A 23,295-nucleotide genomic window follows, 5' to 3' on the forward strand; every position below is an offset into this window, starting at 1 on the left:
GCCCTGAGGCTAATTCCTCCAGTTAACGTGTGTGTGTGTGTGTGTGTGTGTGTGTGTGTGTGTGTGTGTGTGTGTGTGTGTGTGTGTGTGTGTGTGTGTGTGTGTGTGTGTGTGTGTGTGTGTGTGTGTGTGTGTGTGTGTGTGTGTGTGTGTGTGTGTGTGTGTGTGTGTGTGTGTGTGTGTGTGTGTGTGTGTGTGTGTGACAGACAAGTTGACAAATAAAAAATCACACTCAACAACTTTTGTTTCTTCCAAGTACAATTTTGCTTTCAAGATAATGTTTATTCATATCTTGCACTTATTTATTAGCTTATATAGTCTTTAAATTTGGTCCATAAATAAATCTTATGGACATCAGCATCTGTAATCTAATAAAACAAGGCATCCTGATTAGATTAGGAGGAACCAACTGAAGAGTGCTCTGGGCTGAGCAAAGCCATGACTGTATGTTCAACAGGGGCAAGATGTGTCTGTATTATGAACACATCCAGTAGCACAAACTGTGGTACTTTGACATACAAAGAAATCAGATCTTTGTATTTATGGATACGTTTAGTCTAATAAACGTCAGAGAAACCCCATTAAATATCACATTGTGTCATAAATACATATCCATCATAATATAGAGGGAAACAAATGTATATCTTGTTTTTTTCATGTTCAATAGAAACTACTGTATGACATCTATGAAAATTACAGATGAACATTATGCTGTAGTAACACATAGGAAAAGATAAATATATTTCTCAAACTCATCTATTTATTTAGACAAATACTTAATGTTCTTTCCTGATTATGGTTATTCAAAATTATATGCTCTATGCGTTTTAGTAGGTATTCATGTATTGTTTGCCAAAATCACATCCTATGTCCACCAAAGTCACGGTTTTTCTCTATGAGCGTCTAGCCTTTTGAATAACCCTGAGAACAGTAATAGTTGATACATGAAACATATATAATACTTCATTACAGATTTCATGGAGCACAACTAAGGGATCCATTTTTTTATTTTTTTTTTAATATATAACACATATTCTTGTAACTTCACATGTTGGTTTGAGTATTCAATAGTAAAGCACAGTGTGTTGCAGTTTATTTATTTATTTGACAGGGACATTGCACAACAAATGTGTTGCACAGACCAGAGATAGCTACAAGCTAATTTTCATCTGTATTCCCTGGGCAGAGGCAACGTGACAGCAGTTATATACAGTGGATAATGCGCATTCCTGCTAATAAGTTCATTCAATATAAAATACAAATACAGCACCTACACATGGATCACCTCAACAGACATGCAATGTCAATATTTACAGTATGTACAATTGTTACAGTTTTTTTTGTTTTTAATTTTTTTAATTTTATTATTGCCTACCTAAAATTTAAACAGTACCCTAATTTACCAGTTTTGTATTAATGATCACAAATCTGACCGTCTTTCAACCACTTCTTGAGGTTAACTTTAAACTGTTGCAAAGTTGCAAAGTTATTCCATTCAAAATCCTTAAACAGAAGCCATCTCCAGAATGAAAAGTAGAACTATGCAGATATTTGACATGACGCCAAGACGATGCCTTCCGTTAGAATAACAGACCAGTTGGTGCCATGATCCAGTTACATTGAGATTAACCTTGTACATGTGCATTTGGACGCCAAAAAGTAAATACATGATGCTCATATGCCCACACACCCACCCAGTGTTTGTCTCTTTGTCACAGCAGAACAAAGGCAGGTCCAGCTAGGCAGGGAGCAGGACAGCACAGAGGGGCTGAGCTCAACAGATGTTCGCAGGACCACCCTAGCAAATGTTTGCTCAGTTTGCTCTGGGAAAAGAATGATAGGGAGTGAATCGGCCCAGCTGCCCCTCCATGGGCCACTGATGGCAGATACACACTGTCTCATTGTAGACTGGGTCCGCATTTGTAATGAATGTGCTGTTTGATCTTTAGACCTTTTACTGTTTCCCTTGGCATAGCCTGCTGCTTCTCCATTAGCAGTCCCAGTATTACAAGTACATTGGAAAGTAAGCATACTGTATATTTGCTGCTAAATGGAAACTGTAAATGCAAGTATGGGCACAGATGACATAAACATCTGGTTGGAGGGTGGGGCTCTTTAATAACCTGATGCCAAACTCAGTTGTTGCGTCTCGGCTCAGTCAGAAAGGAAATGCTTGAGAGTGTGTTGACTGTTTTCTGAATATGGCAGAGAAAGGAAGAACAGCAGCGGACATACCCTAGCTCCTGGTCCGGAACCTGACTTGCTGACTCACTGTCTGTTTTTTTGTATTTTGTTTTTAATGAGCAATGAGGGACACACTGTCTGCATGTTCATGCCAAATATAGGACATATTGTTAACAAAGGCGTCTGTCTGAATGTTTCTGTCTTGAATCATTTTCCTTGGGTGACATGGGAGTATATGGTGCATTGCACTTGTGTATAGTTATACACAATACATCCTTGTGTGTGTGTTTCTTTTTTTTTATTTCGATATTGTGGTAGACAGTGCTTGCTAGTATTAAGAATGACAGGTTTGTTGGAGATTTGCCGGTTTTCTATCCAGAGCATCTCAAGAGAACCGAGAAATTGACCACCCTCCTCTCCCATAGGTGATAAAACTGTGGCAGCTGCTTCAATCATAAGTGTAAATCAGATGTACGGCAAACTTTGACATCGGTCTGCACATGGACGCACGCCCTACAGTAAAGTGTGTTTACACATACTGGTAGTTTTGCATGTTTTAGCACCTTAACTACGAATGACATAAGTATTGGTAACCATCTTCCAAAGCACTCAGATATTTCCTACTTTACAGGCTGCCAATTGTTTCCATTTATTTCAGTGCACGATTAAAAAATAAATTTCCAGAGTTTGAGCATTGTTTGATAAAGGTAATCAATCCATCACTTTTAGGTGCATTCATTTATTTATTTATTTTTTAAATCAAAGTTCTCCTTTTTTTAGGTGTTTCAAAGATGCTCTGACATCCAAGATACAAGTGTATCTCTACATATATCTCTAACAAAAAAATAGAAGAAACATTAAATCAACATTGTGAATAAAAATAATAATAATAATAATAATAATAATAATAATAATAATAATAATAATAATAGAAAATTAGACTAGTGTTTAGCCAAGAAAAATACTACTATACTACTATTTATGATTTTCTTTCTGTCTTCACAGACCCTCCAGTGCCCCTAAAGATGCCGTGCCTAAGGTATGAAGTAAATATTCACATAAAAACTTTATTTTACTGTAGCTAAAGTTTATCTGAATTCCATGTTGTTTTATAAATATTATACACATTTATTAAAAATTGTGCCCTTCTGAGATGATGTCAAACCACAGATTGGCTTGGCATGTATAACTGACCTGAGAGGCCACATTTTATAGCACATCTTAGACTTTTATGGCACAGGCATGACTTTCATTTATACAGAAGTGTGAAAACACCTTTGATGTGATTGTTGTGCAGTGCTTTTGGGAATGCTGGTTTACATGCATGAGTTGATTGTGGATTTGCTGTTTGTGCATGCTGTGTGTCTCCACCTTTTATCCAGGATGAACCTCAAGAAATCATTAAGCCTGTCCCAATCACTCACCCTGCCCCAAGCACCACATACACTAAGCCATCAAGTCAGCCCAGTCCTGCATACAACAAGACAGCCCGGCCTTTTGGCGGTGGCAGCAGTTTGGTCACAGCTTCTTCCCCGGCTGCCCCCTCCATTCCCTCACAATCATCCGCTTTCAAGCCAGCTGCCCCTTCTCAACCAGCACAGCCTCCATTTCTGCTGAAGTCAACCATTCCTGCCCCGGACTCAGCTCCAGCCAACTCACTTCCCAGGCCCAGCCCTAGTCGCTCCACCTTCCCCTCCCCGTCTGCCTCTTCCTCTTCATCTAACTCATCCTCTCCAGCCAGAGTGACAGCCCCCTCCTCCAATCCTAATGTCCCACAGCCCTCTGTCTATAATACACCTATCAACCTCTACTCCAATACTAATGCTTGTGAGGTGGTCATGGGACAGAGACGAGGTCTTTTGGAGAGCCAGGGGCTGTCGGAGCACTTCAACGGGTAGGTACCATTGATCAAACCCGGTTATCGTATGTTTTCTTTATGTTGGTGTGCAAAAGTGTAATATTTGTACACTGTGTGCTTTAGTTAGCAGGACCAGAAGGAGTTGTGGCTCAGAGAGGGCACAGATTAGTGGACATGTTTGCTTTACAGTCTGCCTAAAATAAAATATTATATTCTCCTCCTATACGGCACCTCATTCCCTATGTCATCCCAAAATATGCGTCTCAATTGAAAAGCTAACATTGAAACAGCCCATCACCTATGTTTTCACACAGCTGCATACAAAGAAAATCTGAGGCATGCCGCACATCTTGTTTGAATCTTCTACAGGGCAACCGGAGGGAACAGAGTCTACAACATGCTAACTGATGCTACTGCCTGCCTATCTATAATTGACAGTGTGGTTCACAGCACTGCCAAACACACTGTCTGCTCAACAGGCACTGCTGGTGCAACACTTGTTTTTAATTAGCCAGAATCCTGGCAGCTCTGTGCTTCTAGGGACCAGGGACAGAGCAGAGTGTGGCTGGACTGGGCTTCATCAAGAGGATTTGGTTCTCTCTGGTTGGGTTACAGTAGACTGAGCTACGTTTAAGTGATTTGCCACTCTTTCTTACTCTCTGTCACCTGAAAAAATAGGTCACTGAGATCTGTTTTTATTTGCTTTAAGCGAGCAAGTGGCTTCACACTTAAATACATCTGTGAAACCTACCTACAGTATATCTGTATGTGTTTTATAAAATTACGTTACTGCTAATTAAGTTAACAGCAGTGAGAACGGTCTATTCAGGAATGTTTAGAATCTGTTTTGTATTCTGGGTTTGGTCCGATAACCTGCGGGAAATGTCAAAAAATGAACAACAAACCTATTTACTGTAATACACCATGAAGATAACAAACGCATTCATAATGATTTTGAGTTTGATTGTCTTAATCTTTCTGTTGCCTGAAACCTTAGACTGTCAGCTTACAGCGGTGGAGTGTGCTTTTGCAGCATTTGTGTGTTTGTGTTCTGACCTGCATGCTTTTGTTTGTGGTTTCTGTGCGTTTTCTTAATGCACATTCTCTCAGAAGGGCCTTTCACTTAAAGGGCATGCGTTTCAGACTATGGGCCATTTCTCAAACTGCTCTATTCATGCTTCTTCTTTGCTTCGATCCTTTTGCGTTTACCCCTTCTTTGCCTACAGGAGGAAGAAGAGACCGACACCAAGTTAGTGCTGTGAATGATAATACATCTGCTGCAGTAGCTTACTAACCATGTGGAATGTGATTACAGCCTTCACATCTCTCGGGTTTATGATTACCAAAGGCTTGCTTGCACCTCTTTGAGCTAACCCTCACAAACCTCACATTCGGTCCAAACTAACTGCGAAACTCCATAAATAATCCATCTCATACTGGGTCAGCTCATACTGTTCATTCGTTTTCTCAGTGGCATCAGGCTCTGGGTGTTAGCTAATATTGTATTTACAACCCGTGCAGCTAGGGCTGTTGGCAAACTCGGCTGTGCATCTGTCTAGCTCTTTCTGCTATTGTTGTCAGTATGGTTACTCAAGGCCAGACAAATTACTGCCAAGTATATTCTGCTTTGGCTAAGAATAGACTGACTTGTGCTGTCTTTGATCATCCTTCACCTCGACTCACCTGACACACGCACGCACGCACGCACACCCACACACACACACGCACACACACGCACACGCACACGCACACGCACACGCACACACACACACACAGTAATTGCACATACTTGGACTTTTGACATTAAATTGACTCACAGTTTGGAACAGCCCTTGAACTAAACTGTGCTTAAAACTGTGTGTTAAATGTAAACATTTAACATGAATATTATTGCATTCTAAAGTACCTCAAATTATTTTAGGAAGAAAAGCTGATCCCTTATTTCAAAGCACATTACTCCCACCTTGTGGTGAGATGTGGTCACTGTCACTTTCATCTCTCACTGTTGTAAATATGCAGACTGCATGCTTAATTTCACTGTTTTAGTATAGTACATCTAATTGCTTAATCAATTAAGATCATTTTTTTAAGGTACATAGTTTTATTATCTGACTGACCTCTACTCCTCTACTCTGTGGTTTCTTTTCTAATAGTAAGCCTCAGAAAAGTCTTAAGTAAGTCAGAACAATTTCTTGACTTTCCCATATAAACAGTGCAGTGTCATAGAGTTTACCTATCATTTAATGTGACTTTCAAATTTGTGACCATTTTTACCTTTGTACATTTTCCTTCACTTCTTTGTCATTGCTCGCCTGCAGAACTCCACCTCCAATTAGACCTAGGAGGTAATTGTGAAATCTAACAGCAGTTAGGTCATAACGTGAAACATGTATCTACAAGCTGCACCTTTGTTGAATGTTGAGCACTCATTGCATCATGGTTGATCTGACTGTACAGGAAACCTAATGTGGAGCCCGAGGGTCATGCATCCCCACTGAGTGACGCCAGCAAGAAGCGTCTGATCGAGGACACGGAGGACTGGCACCCACGCACCGGCACCTCCCAGTCCCGTTCCTTCCGTATCCTGGCTCAGATCACGGGCACTGAAAATGGTGTGTACCAACCTCAGTGTGCTAGAAAGGTTGTTGATGAAGACTCTGCAGAAACTTGCAGTGCATATGGTGTTGAAACTGGCAGAATTTAATTTTAGGAATTATCGGAGTATTGTAAGGCTCAGCCTTATATTTCTGTCAGTTTATTTTAGAGCCATTAATCCTTTTGCAACTTATTATCTTAAGAATTGTTTATATGACTTTAATTATGTCCCTGCTTTATAAGCATATTTATTTTGTCAAAAACGTCATTGGCTCTTTAGATTACAGTGATGTTATAGTTTCTCAAGTCGTAGTACTTTAAGAAAGCTTTCATCACCGTATGATGTTAGTTTTTTGTTTATATGACTGTTTTGCTATAAGTGACATTGATGGTTACATGAGCTAACGGTGGCTTTGGGCCTCTCTCCATTCATAGGCGTTGTGTGAATGCGTGCGTGCATCTGTTGAACCGATGCAAAATGTCCTTTACAGTAACTCGATTATTAGAATGCAGTAAGATGAGAGATTTCACCGTCTCGTTCTCTCTTTTTGTCGTATGATGATGTTACCAGACTGGTGTGGGATATGTGATGTGCTTTGAACATTTGATGTATATTCAATCTGCCTGGTGTTTCTGCAGCTGTGAACAATTGTGGGGTATGTTCAGGGAGTCCTAAAAGGGTCTAGTTTGCAGGGATTACACTTGCTCATTCAGTAAGAGTAACCTTGACCAAAGATGGAGCAGAGTGTCTCCCCATATTCTCACTGACCTTTTATTGTACATGTTTTTTTTCTTTCTTTACTGTTGCAGAGCAAGCTCAAGAGAACAGTGGAAAGACGTAAGTGGTTGGTGGTTTTTAATATAATACATTTTTTGGTATGTGGTTGTGAGTGTTCATTCAAGTCTCATTCAAGTCTCTGTTTATCATCTGTGAGTATTTTTGCATGTACTGAATGTACGGCATCCATTTCATAATAATAATGATCATTTTTTGATCATAGAGGTTTCACATTCAGAATTGGCCCTCAAAGAACTCATATAAGCATGTCTAGGAGTCTGTGATTCAGAGTTAAGCCCTGATTTCCTGATTTTATGGCCCCACAGTATCACGCTTAATTTAAGGCTTAATTTGGAGAAACCGCATTTAGAGCTCTCAGAGGAAGACTGTTGAGTGGAGACAGCCATAGACTCAGCATAGGCTGTGATTGCTACTGCTGTTCTCAATCTTTGATTTAATCTGCACTAAACTCAGTTTTCGCTCCGTACCAGATTTACAACCAATCAGTGTGTCACTCACTGGAACTTGTGGGTAATTAAGTGGTATTGTGGGTAATAGCAGCCCTGCCAGAAGGAGATTCCTGCTCTCCTTCTGTCAGTGAGATCTTGTTCAGTTTACTCTTCCTAAAGAGACGGCATATTACACATCTGCCTTGGCTTATAATTCAAAAGACATCTGCAAGGAGAAAGTTTATGATTTTATATTCATCTCCAACTGTGCTTTTTTGTGCTGTTGTTGTTTCCCTCCTCATCCCCCACTCTTTTTCGTTATCTTTTACTTTTTTTCTACAATCTTAACCTTTCCAACTTTTCTCCTTTTTCCTCTTTTAATCTTGTTTCATGGGGCAAATCAGAGCGAACAAGTTGGACCCAGAAGCTATAGGACACATGTACAACAAGCTGAGAGATTGGCATCATGATGTTTCAGCACGTGCACTAAATGTGTAGTAGGCACAGTTTTGTCTTGTCTTGTTTAATGTTTTATTCATTTCATTGACACACTATAATAACTTATTAAATGTCCCAATTCCAAAGGTTAAACAACAGAATTAATTAAAAATGTTTTTTTCACAAGCAAACAAATTCTTGTTGTAAAAATTGTTTTAAAATACATGTTATCTTGCTATACGCTTGTTATATTTCAAATGAAACGCATGCATTCACGTAAATATGAATGTGTGCTTGGAAATGCAACACTACAGTATATCGCAGTGCACAAGCATACTTCTCTGTAGCATATTGTTTATGTCCCAGCCTCCACTCCTCTGCACACTTTCTGTAATCTTATTGTATCTTAAATATTTTATTTTTCTGAGCATGTCTGTGTCTTTGTCCTCTATTTTCTATACTAACCAAGTAATTTCATTTGTCAGCTTTTGATGATTTTACCTCAATAAAATCTTTTCTTTCTTTCTTTTCTACTGTTGCTTATTTCTTAATCTTTTATTCCTTTTTCTCTTCTTGCTGGGCAGAAAAAAATAAACTTGTCAATTAGAAATGTCCCGTAAGTGAAGGTCTATGTAGAGGAATCAGTTGTGCATGAAGAGCAGAGGGTTAAAGTGCCTGTACTCTACTTATTTGAGCAATGACACAAAAACTTATATTGTTCAAAATCATATATGATTCAGTTCTGTTATCAGCAATAGTTCTCTAAGTACTGTCCAAACATTTCCACCATAAAAACCATTTGTCACATAAATCAAAAGCTGGTCCTGTCAAGCATCATTCAAGGCAAACACAGAATGATTGGCCTTACATTAAAAGAGCTCAGGTTTCTCATCATTTAGATTTTAACAAGACACTTGAGCAATCTGTCCATAGATGTCGGAAAATCCTGCACGTGAGAAATAAAACCAGCGGGTGATTGCATTGCATTTCCTAGTCATGATTCTCATGTTATTCAAAAAGAAACACCCAAAAGGCAGGATAACAGAAATAAAACACAACACAAGACATGATAAGATATAAAACCATAAATCCTTGTTTGACAACACAATAGGCTCTGTTGTTAGTATCATGCAGTGTGCTGTTGCTGACAACCCAAACAGCTTCAGGGTAAGAAATTGTTTACCTGTTGGTGCAAACCCTTTGCTCAACTGCTCTGTCCGAGCAGCAACATGACGGTTGCTGAACGATCTTGTCTTTGTCTGGTTGATAGAATAGAAAAGAAAGAATAAAAAGACTTTATTGTCTACTTTACGGCGTGCAAAAAGGCAAAATACATTCTTTGGTTTGCATGTGCAAAATCAGCTTTTAAAAAGGGTACATTAAAACATTGATTGGGATCTTCTGAGCCCTGTTACACCTATACAGTATATGTTGTTTGTAACATTAAGGATGTTTTTAAAGGGCAGACTCAGAATCAAATATTTAAGATTCAATCAAATAATGTACAGTTAGAGAAGCAGATGTACCAAACTGTATTGAATCAGTAAAAATTGTATGAAAGAAGTATTAAACCTTCACTAGTTAAGAAATGTATGCAACACATTTTCAGCCTTTATTGAGTTTGAGCTCTTTGCTGCCCACAGCTTGAAACGAAAGCTGTGAAACTTAACAAGAGATGGGGACTAGAAATAGTAATGCTTCTCATTTTCTACTAAAATATATTGTGACTCTTAACATTTTGTGCTGCCGTGGGAAAAGAAACCAACACTGCCTCAAATTGTCTTCAGGAGAATAAAAGTAATAACTACTATTAAAATGATACCACTGGTATCTCCAGAAATGATAGCAGGGTGAGCTACATGTGAAGCTGATACTTTGGCATCACCACCTGTAATTGTTTCCTTATGTCAGTAATTGACAAAACCATGGACCATGTGCAACAGTGCATATCCTTATTTGAAAGTCCTCCGTAATTGTCTTGATTGTTTGCATGTGTCACTGAGAGCCCGACCAACTGACTAATGCAACTGCAGTTTGTACCTGCAGTTGCATTCAGTTAGACTGGTGGCATAGTTTTTTTTTTGTAAAGATTATTATTTTGGGCATTATTAGGCCTTTATTTCCTTAGTACAGCTGAAGACATGAAAGGGGAGAGAGAGAGAGGGAATGACATGCAGCAAAGGGCCGCAGATCGGAATCGAACCCGTGGCCGCTGCGGCGAGGAGCAAACCTCCACACATGTGCTCCCGCTCCACCAACCGAGCCATCCTGGCCAAGCACTATTATTTCTTTCTTATTCAGGGATATGCCACAGTTTGTACCTAAATATGTTTAACTAGAAGAAACACGGCACAAAAATATCATACCAGATGGTAGGGTAAAGATGTGACCATGGTTTTGCGTGACACGCATCAGTTGACATTGGTTAAAGATGTATCACTGGTAGAGTCAGAAAGAGCTTCACTGCAGGAGTGTTTTCACTAAAGACATGATAAACAAATATGTATGTCTACAAATATATAAGTGTGCGTGTGCGTGTGTGTGCGTGTGTTGAGTTAAGATTTATACAAAATATGTACATCTGTTTTCTAGTGAGGCAGTTGACAAAACCACTCCCGCTGTTCACACCATGCCTGCAGCAAAAACATTTTCCAAATCTACAGCATCACCCAGGAATGGCAACGTCTTCCCTGCTCCCACGTTCAAGAGCCCAGCAGCCCAGAAGAAACCTTCCTTCCAGCCTGGAGGGCCACCAGGTAGAGCAACACGTTCAGAAATCCTACTGACATTTAAATTGTTGTAGTTCTATACAATTTATTTTGTGTAGTTGCTTCTTTTAGCCTGCAGAGGGCAGCCTCAATCTTTTAAATCACTGCTGCTCAGCCATTCATTGCAGGTTTAATACCTGACACTAAGCCATTTAAGTTTACCAGCTCTATAAAAAAGCAGAGGTATTTAGTTAATGAGCTCAGCCTATTGGCTTTCCCCAAGATCCCTTAAGTTAAATAGATTGTGAAATAGAGAATTATGTATTTAATTTTGTGTGAAGGCTGCTCTTTAAATCCAGCAATCCCTGCCACGAGCCCCCTAGGTGGTCAGGGTAAATATTTGCTGAAAGGCATCAGTCAGGGGTCATTATTAGCAATATTAAGACACAAGTATGCACTCATACATGAACAGATGCACTGTGTGCCCAAACGTATTTCCCTAGAGGCCTTTTTAAGAAACGGCTGCTGAAAGGTGCCACAGGAAGAGAGCAGGAGAGGCCACAGTTAGTTCTCTGTTGGCTGTGGTATTTATCAGATTAACACATACTTGAGTTCAACACACACATATCTCATAGTGGCCATGTGGAATGTGACCTTTAAATGTATTTACATGAATTAATAATTTGGGCACTTTAACTGCAAGAGGAATATTTAGGCCATACCAAAAGAATATTTTTAAGATAATCACATTAAAATTCTATATATACGGGCTTTAATCAAATACATATTTAGTTTAGTTTGTCAGAGGGACTCCTTTGCATTGCTCTCTATCCTCTGTCTCTAAATTCAAAGAGACAGAACAGACAAAACAGAGATTTGCAGTCTTGCCCTGATTCAGTTTCTCATGCTGACTTTTTTTTTCTCCTTATTTTCCTTATACAGCAAAACAGCAATGACAGACTCCCTTTCTGTCTTTATTTAATGTGGTTCAGGCCTCAGTCTTTGCTCTAAATTCAAAGGATTTGTTGAGAATATTTTGCCCCACTGACAACTTGTCACCATCCAACTCACTGTGCCAGCTTTCACACAGATAAGGGCATATAGTGCCACTGAAAAATATTGTGACTCCAGCATAATTCCCTGCATCAATACCGCATTCAATTACATTTGATGTGTTGCATCCGTTTTTGCTATTTTCAGTTATATACAGTATAACAGTTATATTTTCTGTGACATTTTCCAACAGATTTAACAAGGTTTGAATGCTGTCTCAAAGCCTTCTCTATACTGACATTAGTAATGTTATTGTGGAGAAATACAGAACATAAAGAATACTTACTAGAAGTAGTAAAATTTAAATATATTAATACATAAACATATTGGAATCAGCCTACAAAATATCCTCCATGATGTGTATGTTTTTAATTGTAAACTCCTCCCAGATTGCCCACCAAATTCCCAGAAAAAGTACTCTATTTAGACAAAACTATGGCCCTGCTCAGGAAATGTTGGGTAATTTGGATATTTTAGGCATAACTATGTTTGATAATGTCACTGGAAACTGGCTAATGGTGGTTATATCAACAGCAGCTCTTCCAATTAACCATAACAGGAACATTATTTTACCCAATAATAATAAACTAATAAATCTCTGAGAGAATCTTCTTTGTATCCCTATTTGGAGCCCATATCTCTCTCCATCACACTTACTCTCTAGTATGTCTTTCCTATTAAACCCACCCCTACTACGGTCTTCACACATCCCTGCTAGGGCCCCGCTCTGTTTATTCAGTTATTCAGTTTATTTGCTCTCCGTTACAAGGATATTTAGGAAGCACTTGTCCTTTGACCTCCCAAGTCTTTAATAATGGTGCTCTCTTTCAATAGTGTCTCTGTCCCCAATGCCTTTACCCTCAAGCACTCCCTCTGAGGCCAGACAGCACTGACCTCTGTCCAGGATGCATCTTTGCACTGAGAGAGAGAAGGAAAAATTGTGCATCCTCTCCATATGTTTGAGATAAGAGGAGGAGGCGGGGGGTGGGGGTATTTTTACAGGTGTCTCCTCTGACTCTGGGAATGTGTTGTTTCCCCTTAGTGGGAAAAATGTAACCCTTGTCTGGGATGCGTGGGTGGCTCTGTCCAACCCAGCTGTCTCATGCTTCAGGCATGGAGTTTAGAGATCATCAAATCATTACCATTCATTATCTGACAATGCACACTTTAACTGCGCACATACATATGTTCTGCTCAAGTAATGCTAAGAAATTACAGGGTAGTGGATCAGTGTGAAATTAAATTAAATTTTGTCTTATACTTTATCTTATAAACTTTTTTCCCATTTGAATACTGACCCATTATTTCCCCTGCTGGTTTAGGTTTTCCTAAGGGTGGAGCAGCTCCTTCATTTGGCAAAGTTACCAACCCTGCACCCAAAGGTCCAGACCGCCCCACCCCACAGCCACATCCACAGGACCTCAACTCTCTGGTGCAGCGGGCGGAGCACATCCCAGCCGGGACACGCACCCCAATGTGCAACAAGTGCAACACTGTCATCAGGTAAATAACAGCAGAAAAACTACATTTGCAGTAAGAAAACAATGTAAAATTCTGCCCAACTTAAACTGAGCAGAATTTCTGTTCTGCACAACTTAAAGACCTAAGGAGGTAGACTGTGTTTTACATTTCAATAATTTTCCTCAAATCCTCTGTCCCTTACTTATTCTCACCAGGGGCCCATTCCTCGTGGCCATGGGCATGTCATGGCACCCCGAGGAATTCAACTGTGCTCACTGCCACTCCTCCGTGGTAGAGCATGGATTTGTGGAGGAGAGGGGCCAGGTGTACTGCGAACATTGCTATGAGCAGTTCTTTGCTCCCACCTGCGCCTGCTGCCACCAGAAGATTCTGGGGGTGAGTTACAAAACTGAAGGGGAGATTGTTCTCTGCCTTAGTCTACTTGCACTGAAGATTATTTCTTTATTAAAACTATAAACATCAGTCACTGTTATTTATCACTAAAAGAAATAAGGCAGATGCTGGTTGCTTAAGCCATTGTAGTGAATGTGATTATAAACTGAATTTAACCATTAAATGCAGATGCAACCCATGCACATTATCTGTTGTCACAGTATAGATAATTATGAGAAACAATATGATCTTCAAAGTCTATTTTAAATCTAAAACAATTTTTTACTGTCCTTAAGTTATTTAATGTAAACTATATATTGTTAAACTATATATATTTTTTATGTTTTATGTTTTCGGGTTGTCTGTCTCCGTGAACCATCACCTTATCGTGGTGGAGAGGTTTGTGTGTCTCTGTGAACCTGAGGGCTGTGTTGTCTGGAGCTTTGTGCTCCTGGTAGGGTCTCCCAAGGCAAAGTGGTCTCAGGTGAGGGGCCAGACAAAGAATGGTTCAAAAACCCCAATGAAGAAGCAAGGTAGAGATGGAGTGACCCTGCCGGAGGAAGCCCGGGGCCCCGTCTGGAGCCAGGCCCAGGCGGGCGGGCTCGTCGGCAGCGCCTGGTGGCGGGTTTGCCACGGAGCCCGGCCGGGCACAGCCCGAACAAGCTACGTGGCTCCCATCTCCAGCCCATGGGCCCACCACCTGTGGGAGGAACCGTTGGGGTCGGGTGCGATGCCACATGGGTGGCAGTGAAGGTCAGGGGCCTCGACGGACCAGACCCGGGCGGCAGGCGCTGGCTCTGGGGGCGTGGAACGTCACCTCTCTGTGGGGAAGGAGCCGGAACTGGTGCGGGAGGTGGGGCGCTACCGGTTAGATCTGGTGGGGCTTACCTCTACGCACAGTCTCGGTTCTGGAACCATACTCCTGGATAGGGGTTGGACTCTTTTCTTCTCGGAGTTGCCCAGGGTGTGGCGCCCGGGCGGGTGTGGGGATACTCACAAGCCCCGGCTGGCGCCCGCTGTGTTGGGTTACCCGGTGGACGAGAGGGTCGCCTCCCTCGCCTGCGGGTTGTGGGGGAAAACTCTGACTGTTGTTTGTGCATATGCACCAAACAGGAGTTCGGAGTATTCGGCCTTCTTGGAGACCTTGACTGGAGTCCTGCATGGGGCTCCAGTGGGGACTCCATTGTTATGCTGGGGGACTTCAACGCACACGTGGGCAATGATGGAGACACCTGGAGGCGTGATTGGGAGGAACGGCCTCCCTGATCTAAACCAGAGTGGTTGTTTGTTGTTGGACTTCTGTGCTAGTCATGGATTGTCTATACTTGAACACCATGTTCGAACATAGGGATGCTCATAAGTGTACCTGGTACCAGAGCACCCTAGGCCGAAGGTCAATGATCGATTTCATAATTGTTTCATCTGATCTGAGGCCGTATGTTTTGGACACTCGGGTGAAGAGAGGGGCAGAGCTGTCAACCGATCACCATCTGGTGGTGAGTTGGGTCAGGGGGTGGGGAAGACTCTGGACAGACCTGGTAAGCCCAAGCGTGTAGTGCGGGTAAATTGGGAACGTCTGGAGGAGGCCCCTGTCCGACAGACTTTCAACTCACACCTCCGGCGGAGCTTTCGTGCATCCCTGTGGAGGCTGGGGGCATTGAACCCGAGTGGACAATGTTCAAAGTTTCCATTGCTGAAGCTGCGGCGAGGAGCTGTGGTCTTAGGATCTTAGGTGCCTCAGGGGCGGTAACCCACGAACACCGTGGTGGACACCAGTGGTCAGGGAAGCCGTCCGACTGAAGAAGGAGTCCTTCCGGGATATGTTATCTCGGAGGACTCCGGAGGCAGTTGCAGGGTACCGAAGGGCCCGAAGGGCTGCAGCCTCTGCCGTGAAAGAGGCAAAGCAGCGGGTGTGGGAGAAGTTTGGAGAAGACATGGAGAAGGACTTTCGGTCGGCACCAAAGTGTTTCTGGAAAACTGTTCGCCACCTCAGGAGGGGGCGGGGAACCATCCAAGCTGTGTACAGTAAGGATGGGACACTGTTGACCTCCACTGAGGAGGTAATAGGGGCGGTGGAGGGAGCACTTTGAGGAACTCCTGAATCCGACTAATCGCCCTCTATGTTAGAGGCAGAGCTGGAGGATAACGGGGATTGTCGTCGATTTCCCAGGCGGAAGTCACTGATGTAGTCAAACAACTACACAGTGGCAAAGCCCCGGGATTGATGAGATCCGTCCAGAAATGCTCAAGGCTCTGGGTGTGGAGGGGTTGTCCTGGTTGACACGCCTCTTCAACATTGCGTGGAAGTCTGGGGACGGTGCCAAAGGAGTGGCAGACTGGGGTGGTGGTTCCTCTTTTAAAAAAGGGGACCAGAGGGTGTGTGCCAATTATAGGGGTATCACACTTCTCAGCCTCCCTGGTAAAGTCTACTCCAAGGTGCTGGAAAGGAGGGTTCGGCCGATAGTCGAACCTCGGGTTGAGGAGGAACAATGCGGATTCCGTCCTGGTCGTGGAACAACGGACCAGCTCTTCACTCTCGCAAGGATCCTGGAGGGAGCCTGGGAGTATGCCCAACCGGTCTACATGTGTTTTGTGGATTTGGAGAAGGCGTATGACCGGGTCCCCGGGAGATACTGTGGGAGGTGCTGGGAGTATGGGGTGAGGGGTCTCTACTCAGGGCCATCCAATCTCTGTATGACCAAAGTGAGAGCTGTGTCGGGTTCTCGGTAGTAAGTCGGACTCGTTTCAGGTGAGGGTTGGCCTCCGCCAGGGCTGCGCTTTGTCACCAATCCTGTTTGTAATATTTATGGACAGGATATCGAGGCGTAGTCGGGGTGGGGAGGGGTTGCAGTTTGGTGGGCTGGGGATCTCATCGCTGCTCTTTGCAGATGATGTGGTCCTGATGGCATCATCGGCCTGCGACCTTCAGCACTCACTGGATCGGTTCGCAACCGAGTGTCAAGCGGTTGGGATGAGGATCAGCACCTCTAAATCGGAGGCCATGGTTCTCAGCAGGAAACCGATGGAATGCCTTCTCCAGGTAGGGAATGAGTCCTTACCCCAAGTGAAGGAGTTCAAGTACCTTGGGGTTTTGTTCGCGAGTGAGGGGACAATGGGCGGGAGATTGGTCGGAGAATCGGCGCAGCGGGTGCGGTATTGCATTCAATCTATCGCACCGTTGTGACGAAAAGAGAGCTGAGCCAGAAGGCAAAGCTCTCGATCTACCGGTCAGTTTTCGTTCCTACCCTCACCTATGGTCATGAAGGCTGGGTCATGACCGAAAGAACGAGATCCAGGGTACAAGCGGCGAAATGGGTTTCCTCAGGAGGGTGGCTGGCGTCTCCCTTAGAGATAGGGTGAGAAGCTCAGTCATCCGTGAGGAGCTCGGAGAGAGCCGCTGCTCCTTTGCGTCGAAAGGAGCCAGTTGAGGTGGTTCGGGCATCTGGTAAGGATGCCCCTGGGCGCCTCCCTAGGGAGGTGTTCAGGCACGTCCAGCTGGGAGGAGGCCTCGGGAAGACCCAGGACTAGGTGGAGGGATTATATCTCCAACCTGGCCTGGGAACGCCTCAGGATCCCCAGTCGGAGCTGGTTAATGTTGCTCGGGAAAGGGAAGTTTGGGGTCCCCTGCTGGAGCTGCTCCCCCCGCGACCCGACACCGGATAAGCGGACGAAGATGGGTTGTCTGTCTGTACATCCGCACGTCTGTAAGTCCCATTATTTTGAAAGCGATATCCCACGACCCCCTGGAGGAAAGTTCTTTAACATTTGCAGAAAGGTCCACTTGGACGCAAAGATGAACAGATTAGATTTTGGTGGTCAAAGGTCAAGGTCACTGCGACCTCACGTCTGTCCCATTCTCATAAACAAGATATCTGAGGAAAGCCTTGAGGTAACATCTTTAAATTTAGCACAAACATCCACTTGGACTCTAGGATGAACAGATTAGATTTTGGTGGTCAAATGTCACGGTGACCTCAAAATGCGTTTTTCACCATAATCCAAGAATTGACACACCAATTATGACATTTCAAATGTCTAATAGGATAAAATAATGAAGTGATGACATTTTATATCCAAAAGGTCAAATGTGACAACATAATGTTCTGCAAAAACACTTTTCTGTTCTCCATTATTTAATGTTATACTCAGGAACCGAAAGGGAGATTGTGACCATATTTCCCACTTGGTCAGTTAATGAATTTGTGACACTAATGTGGTGATTGTATAGATCTTCTGTACTGCTGGGTTGGAGATGTGTGTGAAACATCTATGTTTCACCAAGAAATACACATAATACATTTTATTAAATTGCTTTAATGTCTTTACTACTAATTGTATGAGTCAGGACAGACATGGATGTAAACTGCAACTTGACTGGTTGTGAAGGCATACAACAACAACAACAATCCAAAATATAAGTTTAAGCACTGGCACCCCAACGATTCTGTCTCCAGGTCTTTCAAAATGGATTTGAAAGTATTCAAAGAAATCAAACCATACAGTTAACAACTTCAACAATATGTTCTTCTATTTTCTCTGCAGGAAGTCATGAATGCCCTGAAACAGACCTGGCATGTGTCCTGTTTCATCTGTGTCGCCTGCAAACAGCCAATCAGGGGCAACACCTTTCACATGGAGGATGGACAGCCATACTGTGAAAAAGGTACATTAGGAAGTCCACAACACTAAAATAAATGTTGTAAAGAAAACCATGTGTGCAAACAGAATAACATTTTGTGAACGTACTATTCACTCAGACTACTACAACCTGTTTGGGTCCAACTGCCACGGCTGTGACTTCCCCATCGAGGCAGGGGACAGGTTCCTGGAAGCTCTAGGATTCACCTGGCATGACACCTGCTTTGTGTGTGCGGTAGGTCCAAGAGACTGTTTTACTTACAGCAACAACAAGGGTCAAAAATAAGAAAATGTTGATAATATTGTGTGAATGACAACACTGCTCTTTTTGCAGGTCTGCTCTACTAGTCTGGAAGGTCAGGCGTTCTTCTCCAAAAAAGACAAGCCTTTGTGCAAGAAACATGCCCACACTGTTAACATCTGACCTCCCCCCCCCCCCCCATGAATATGATTGGGATAGGGCAATGGTGTCAGTTTACATCAATTTATATTTCATTTTCAGAACTATTTTCATAACTAACATTGGGTCAGATGATCCACTATAAGCTTTATTGTTGCTCTCATATTGTTATGTCATGTCAGTTTTATAGATGGATATGCAAGAGTACATTTCAACACACTGTTAGCCGCCTGCCAGTTTAATATATGTTCAAGTGGATTTTTAATACACGTGTTTGTGCTGAGCTTTTTATTTGTGCTGAAGGTGTGTTGAGCTCTTGATGGGCATAGTTTGTTTCACACAGAATAGGATAGTTTACTGCAATGACCTACTGAGCCCCTCGGGGGTCACATATTATAAAAAGTTATTGATGTGGAAAGGTATGCTATTAGTAAAGCAAGTGAAAGGTTTAGAAATTATAATTATTTAACATTAAGAGGAAAAATTATTTATTTGTGAGCAAGGATTACTCAGTCAACATGTGTTCTAGCAACAAAAAGACTTCTGGCCTTCAAAATAAAAATGGGACATTTTAATATTGTTATTTTTTATTGTTTTAAAGTAATGTGGTGTGTAACCATACAACAGTGTCTAAATAAGACACTGTACAGGTCAAGTTTCATTGTAAATGCATAAAAATGATATATAAGGATAACGTCTGGTCATTACAAAGATGACTCCATAATAGATTAAGTAGTGTTGTTTATGTATATTTTGTTATGCCTATAGTTTAAGGGGTAAAAGCATGCTTTCAGTGAATACCCACATGAAACTGTACTTCATTCTACTAGTTGCTGGCATTAAAATGCATAAAAATTATATTCTTGTTAATTGTTTTTCTTAAACATTGAGGATCTATCTAAATAATCCGCTGTGGCAGTGTTTATACTGTGTTTTACCCACCAACTATCACCTTTGTCACGTTGATATCTCACTGATAATGTTTTTGTGATGTTTGATAGAAGTTGTTCAATTAACACAAAACAATATATCTTAGTTTTCCTTTTTATCAAAACCTTGTGCATTGTAGTTTTCATTGGACGCTGTGCCCAAATAAGCAGCTCTACTTTCATTTCAAATAAAAGTGCATAGCATTGAAAACAACAATCAAAGTACTGTATGACTACCAATATGTATATATTTTTTTAAACTATCTTAACCTATTCTTTGTGTCTGACACTGGACTAAAACATTAAAAATCAACTCTTCTTCCTGCAAATGCCTTGTTTATGTGTTGTGCACATGCACTTTTAAAGTGTGTAAGTGCATGGAAAGCACTGCAGCAAAGAACTGATGCATATTTCTTGGTATGTGTGTGTATTATAAATCTGTAGTTATGACAGTTAATTATGCAGAGACGTTTAAGAGGCAGGCAGACAGGCACCAGCATGAGCTTTACCTGCAGTGAGAGGGAAAAGCACACACACACACACACACACACACACACACACACACACACACACACACACACACACACACACACACACACACACACACACACACACACACACAGTGCATTCTTTCTTATATGATAACAATTCAGTTTTGGTTATAACAGTCACATTGTTTTGGAATGACAGACAGCAGGAAACACATATTCAATGTTGAGTGAATTGAGTCATTGCGAGTGTTATTGGAGGAAGTGAGCTGAGCGTATTGACGTGCACTTCTCCAAGACGTCGGAGGTGGGAGCTGTGCGCAGGACGACGCGAGATTTAACCAGCCCCAAACGCGTGGTACACTTGGAAAACTCTGCCGCAAGACAGAGGGACACACATGCAAACAAAACCGAGCACGGTAGAGTTCAAAACAAGACAAACTGGGATCCTGTCGAGCTGCTGTTGAACCGAAAAGGAGACGGTAAGCATACTCTACCTTCAAAGAAAAAGACAACCTCAGTAGGCTAATCTGGTTTGAGCTGCAGCAGTTAGATTTGCGGTTGGGATTATCAAACTGTTCTCACTTAAAACCAGAGGGCTCCGTAATTTGTTTTCCGTGCTGCTGTTAATTAGAATTCAACCGAAGTGCTTATGTTGCTGTCTGCGCTGAGTTTGATGCTGGCAGCAGCTGGGGCGATCAGCGGGACCTCCGACACTGTTATTGGTGGAGTCTGTGGTGGTGATGATGATGGTGATGGTGATGGTGGTGGTGATGATGATGATGATGATGATGATGATGATGATGATGGTGATGCTTATCAGTTTGGTGCCGTAATGATCGCCTCTCAGTACATCTTATCGTCTGACCTGAGGAAGAATATCGCTTCTGAACTCCGTTAAGATGAGATGCAGTTGAGTTGATGGGCGTCATTGACTTATTGAGCTGAAAATAGTTAAAGTAGCCTAAAGAAGGTCTGTCCAGTTTTAAAACATCTGGTTATGACTTCAACATCTATGACTTGGACATCTATGATATGGCTGATAAAATAGTCCCACCTCAAGGTCCATTTAGTAGCTGTTCTGGAACTTTCGATCATATCACATCATTTTTATCACCAGTAACAGTTTGTCCTGTTGTCCTGGAGATGTTGATGTTCAGATTTCCATTTTCCATGTTAATTTAAAAGTTGAATTGTTAGTGGTGTTGAAATTAATCATTGCATCGATGCATCGCGATGCAGACGTAGCCGATTCTGCATCGATGCACTGACAGACATTAATTGATTATTGCCTACTGATGTTAGTTGTTGATTTTGAGATATAGATATATATATATATAGATAGATAGATAGATAGATATAGATATATATATATATATATATATATATATATATATATATGTGAATGACTGCTTTTTTGATGAAAACCATGTGTAGCACTATATAATAATATTGAGGAGTTGACGCATCGTGATATCGATTTGAGTCGTTGACAGGATAATTGTAATCAAATTGAATCGTGAGACCAGTGAATATTCACACTCCTATGAATTGTCATTACAAACCAAACAGGGCCTACACTCCATCTGCTATTAAAGATCAATTGATGTGATTGAAAGCTACTAAATGGATGTTGTAGTGAGATTGTTTTCTCAACTTCTGCTTCCAAAGTCAAGATGGAGCTTTAAACCTTGAGCTTTATGATTCTTGTGCACATTTGTCAATTAGGGATTCAGATTGTGCTCACCAGTGTAGAGGGAGTTTCAACACAGAGTGCAGGAAAACCCCACTGTGTGCATTAATGTCTGGCAGCAAGCTAAAGACTCCATCGCCAGTCAGTGTATAGTGGCATGGTGTCAATGGCAATATTTGACTGTTGAATGCATGGCACTAAACCTCTCTGTGCTCTGCAGTTGATCACCAAGCGTCAGTGAACCAGAGCTGAAGTCTGTGACATCACTGAGCTCCTGATGTTCACAACAGCATCTTAGAGCGCTGTGCACAACCTGCTGCACCTTATTCAGGTCTGTGGTGTTGTCTTTGAATGCACCAACCACCCTCTGACTCTCTACAGGACAGAGCAGCTCATTGAAGCACAGCTGAGTGACTGTTTCGGGGTAATATTAAACACAGAGAGCGATCAAACCTCCACCCAGTCCTTGCCCTGGCTCTACCCCTGGCAGGAGTAACGCCTGTCATTAGGCTTACACGATGGGGATGGCATGTCAAGTGAGGGTGCATGGCAAGGCTTTGTGGTCTACCACAGACTCAAGTGTTTCAGCTTGTTAGACTTTCTGGCACTGATGGCTGATGTGTGTGAATTGTACCAACATGCAGCATGAAGTCAGGCCTGTGAAATGGGGTCCTCACAGAGCTCTGTACTGTATGTAGTATAATGTTGGCTAATAGTATTCCAGAAATTAAAATCTTAAACTGAACAGCACTTTCTGTGTGTGCACTTGTGGGCTTCTTAATGGACTTCTATGCGAGGTTGATTGAAACCACCACAAATTAGAAAATGAAGGATAATGAGTCATGACACATTTCCAAAATATGTAGGCTTGATGGAAATATGGCTGCAGAAAGTCATGAAATGAAGGAAAAGATAGTCCTATGAATGACTAGATTATTTATTGGATTACAGGATGTTTAAGTATATTGCATATCCTGCCCTTAAACCAGAAATCAGAACAAACTATGTATTTTTAATCCATCACAAGTATGATATCACATCTCTTGCAGGAGGACATCAGCTCCTCTTAGAAACTGCTGCCCCATTTGAGCATACCTGCATCCTCAAACACACACACACACACACACACACACACACACACACACACACACACACACACACACACACACACACACACACACACACACACTCAGTCATTCACTCTCTGATGCACATAAACACTTAAACAAA

General features: G+C 42.0%; 2 protein-coding genes across 5 annotated transcripts in view; both read left to right on the top strand.

Moving 5' to 3' along the window:
* pdlim5b (PDZ and LIM domain 5b) overlaps positions 1-19,813 on the top strand; it is a 40,493-nt gene extending 20,680 nt beyond the window's left edge. The window contains exons 4-15 of one of the 3 annotated variants that reach the window (XM_028601500.1): positions 3,190-3,223; positions 5,269-5,291; positions 6,196-6,216; positions 6,361-6,387; positions 6,500-6,654; positions 7,448-7,475; positions 10,895-11,058; positions 13,386-13,566; positions 13,740-13,920; positions 18,460-18,580; positions 18,675-18,790; positions 18,890-19,813. In XM_028601500.1, the coding sequence (XP_028457301.1) occupies positions 3,190-3,223; positions 5,269-5,291; positions 6,196-6,216; positions 6,361-6,387; positions 6,500-6,654; positions 7,448-7,475; positions 10,895-11,058; positions 13,386-13,566; positions 13,740-13,920; positions 18,460-18,580; positions 18,675-18,790; positions 18,890-18,979 (1,141 nt within the window). In that variant the 3' untranslated portion in view covers positions 18,980-19,813. Of the gene's footprint in view, positions 1-3,189; positions 3,224-3,566; positions 4,079-5,268; positions 5,292-6,195; positions 6,217-6,360; positions 6,388-6,499; positions 6,655-7,447; positions 7,476-10,894; positions 11,059-13,385; positions 13,567-13,739; positions 13,921-18,459; positions 18,581-18,674; positions 18,791-18,889 lie in introns of all 3 variants that reach the window. The other 2 variants (XM_028601499.1, XM_028601501.1) reach the window with 2 other exon arrangements.
* An 841-nt stretch (positions 19,814-20,654) lies between these two features.
* The window catches only part of bmpr1bb (bone morphogenetic protein receptor, type IBb), a 57,293-nt gene continuing 54,652 nt past the window's right edge, over positions 20,655-23,295 (top strand). For both annotated transcript variants that reach the window (XM_028601569.1, XM_028601568.1), the window contains exon 1: positions 20,655-20,854. The gene's annotated coding sequence lies outside the window, so the exon portion shown is untranslated. The remainder of the gene's footprint in view (positions 20,855-23,295) is intronic.

The sequence above is a fragment of the Perca flavescens genome, chromosome 16 (assembly GCF_004354835.1).
Source record: "Perca flavescens isolate YP-PL-M2 chromosome 16, PFLA_1.0, whole genome shotgun sequence".
Classification (NCBI taxonomy): domain Eukaryota; kingdom Metazoa; phylum Chordata; class Actinopteri; order Perciformes; family Percidae; genus Perca; species Perca flavescens.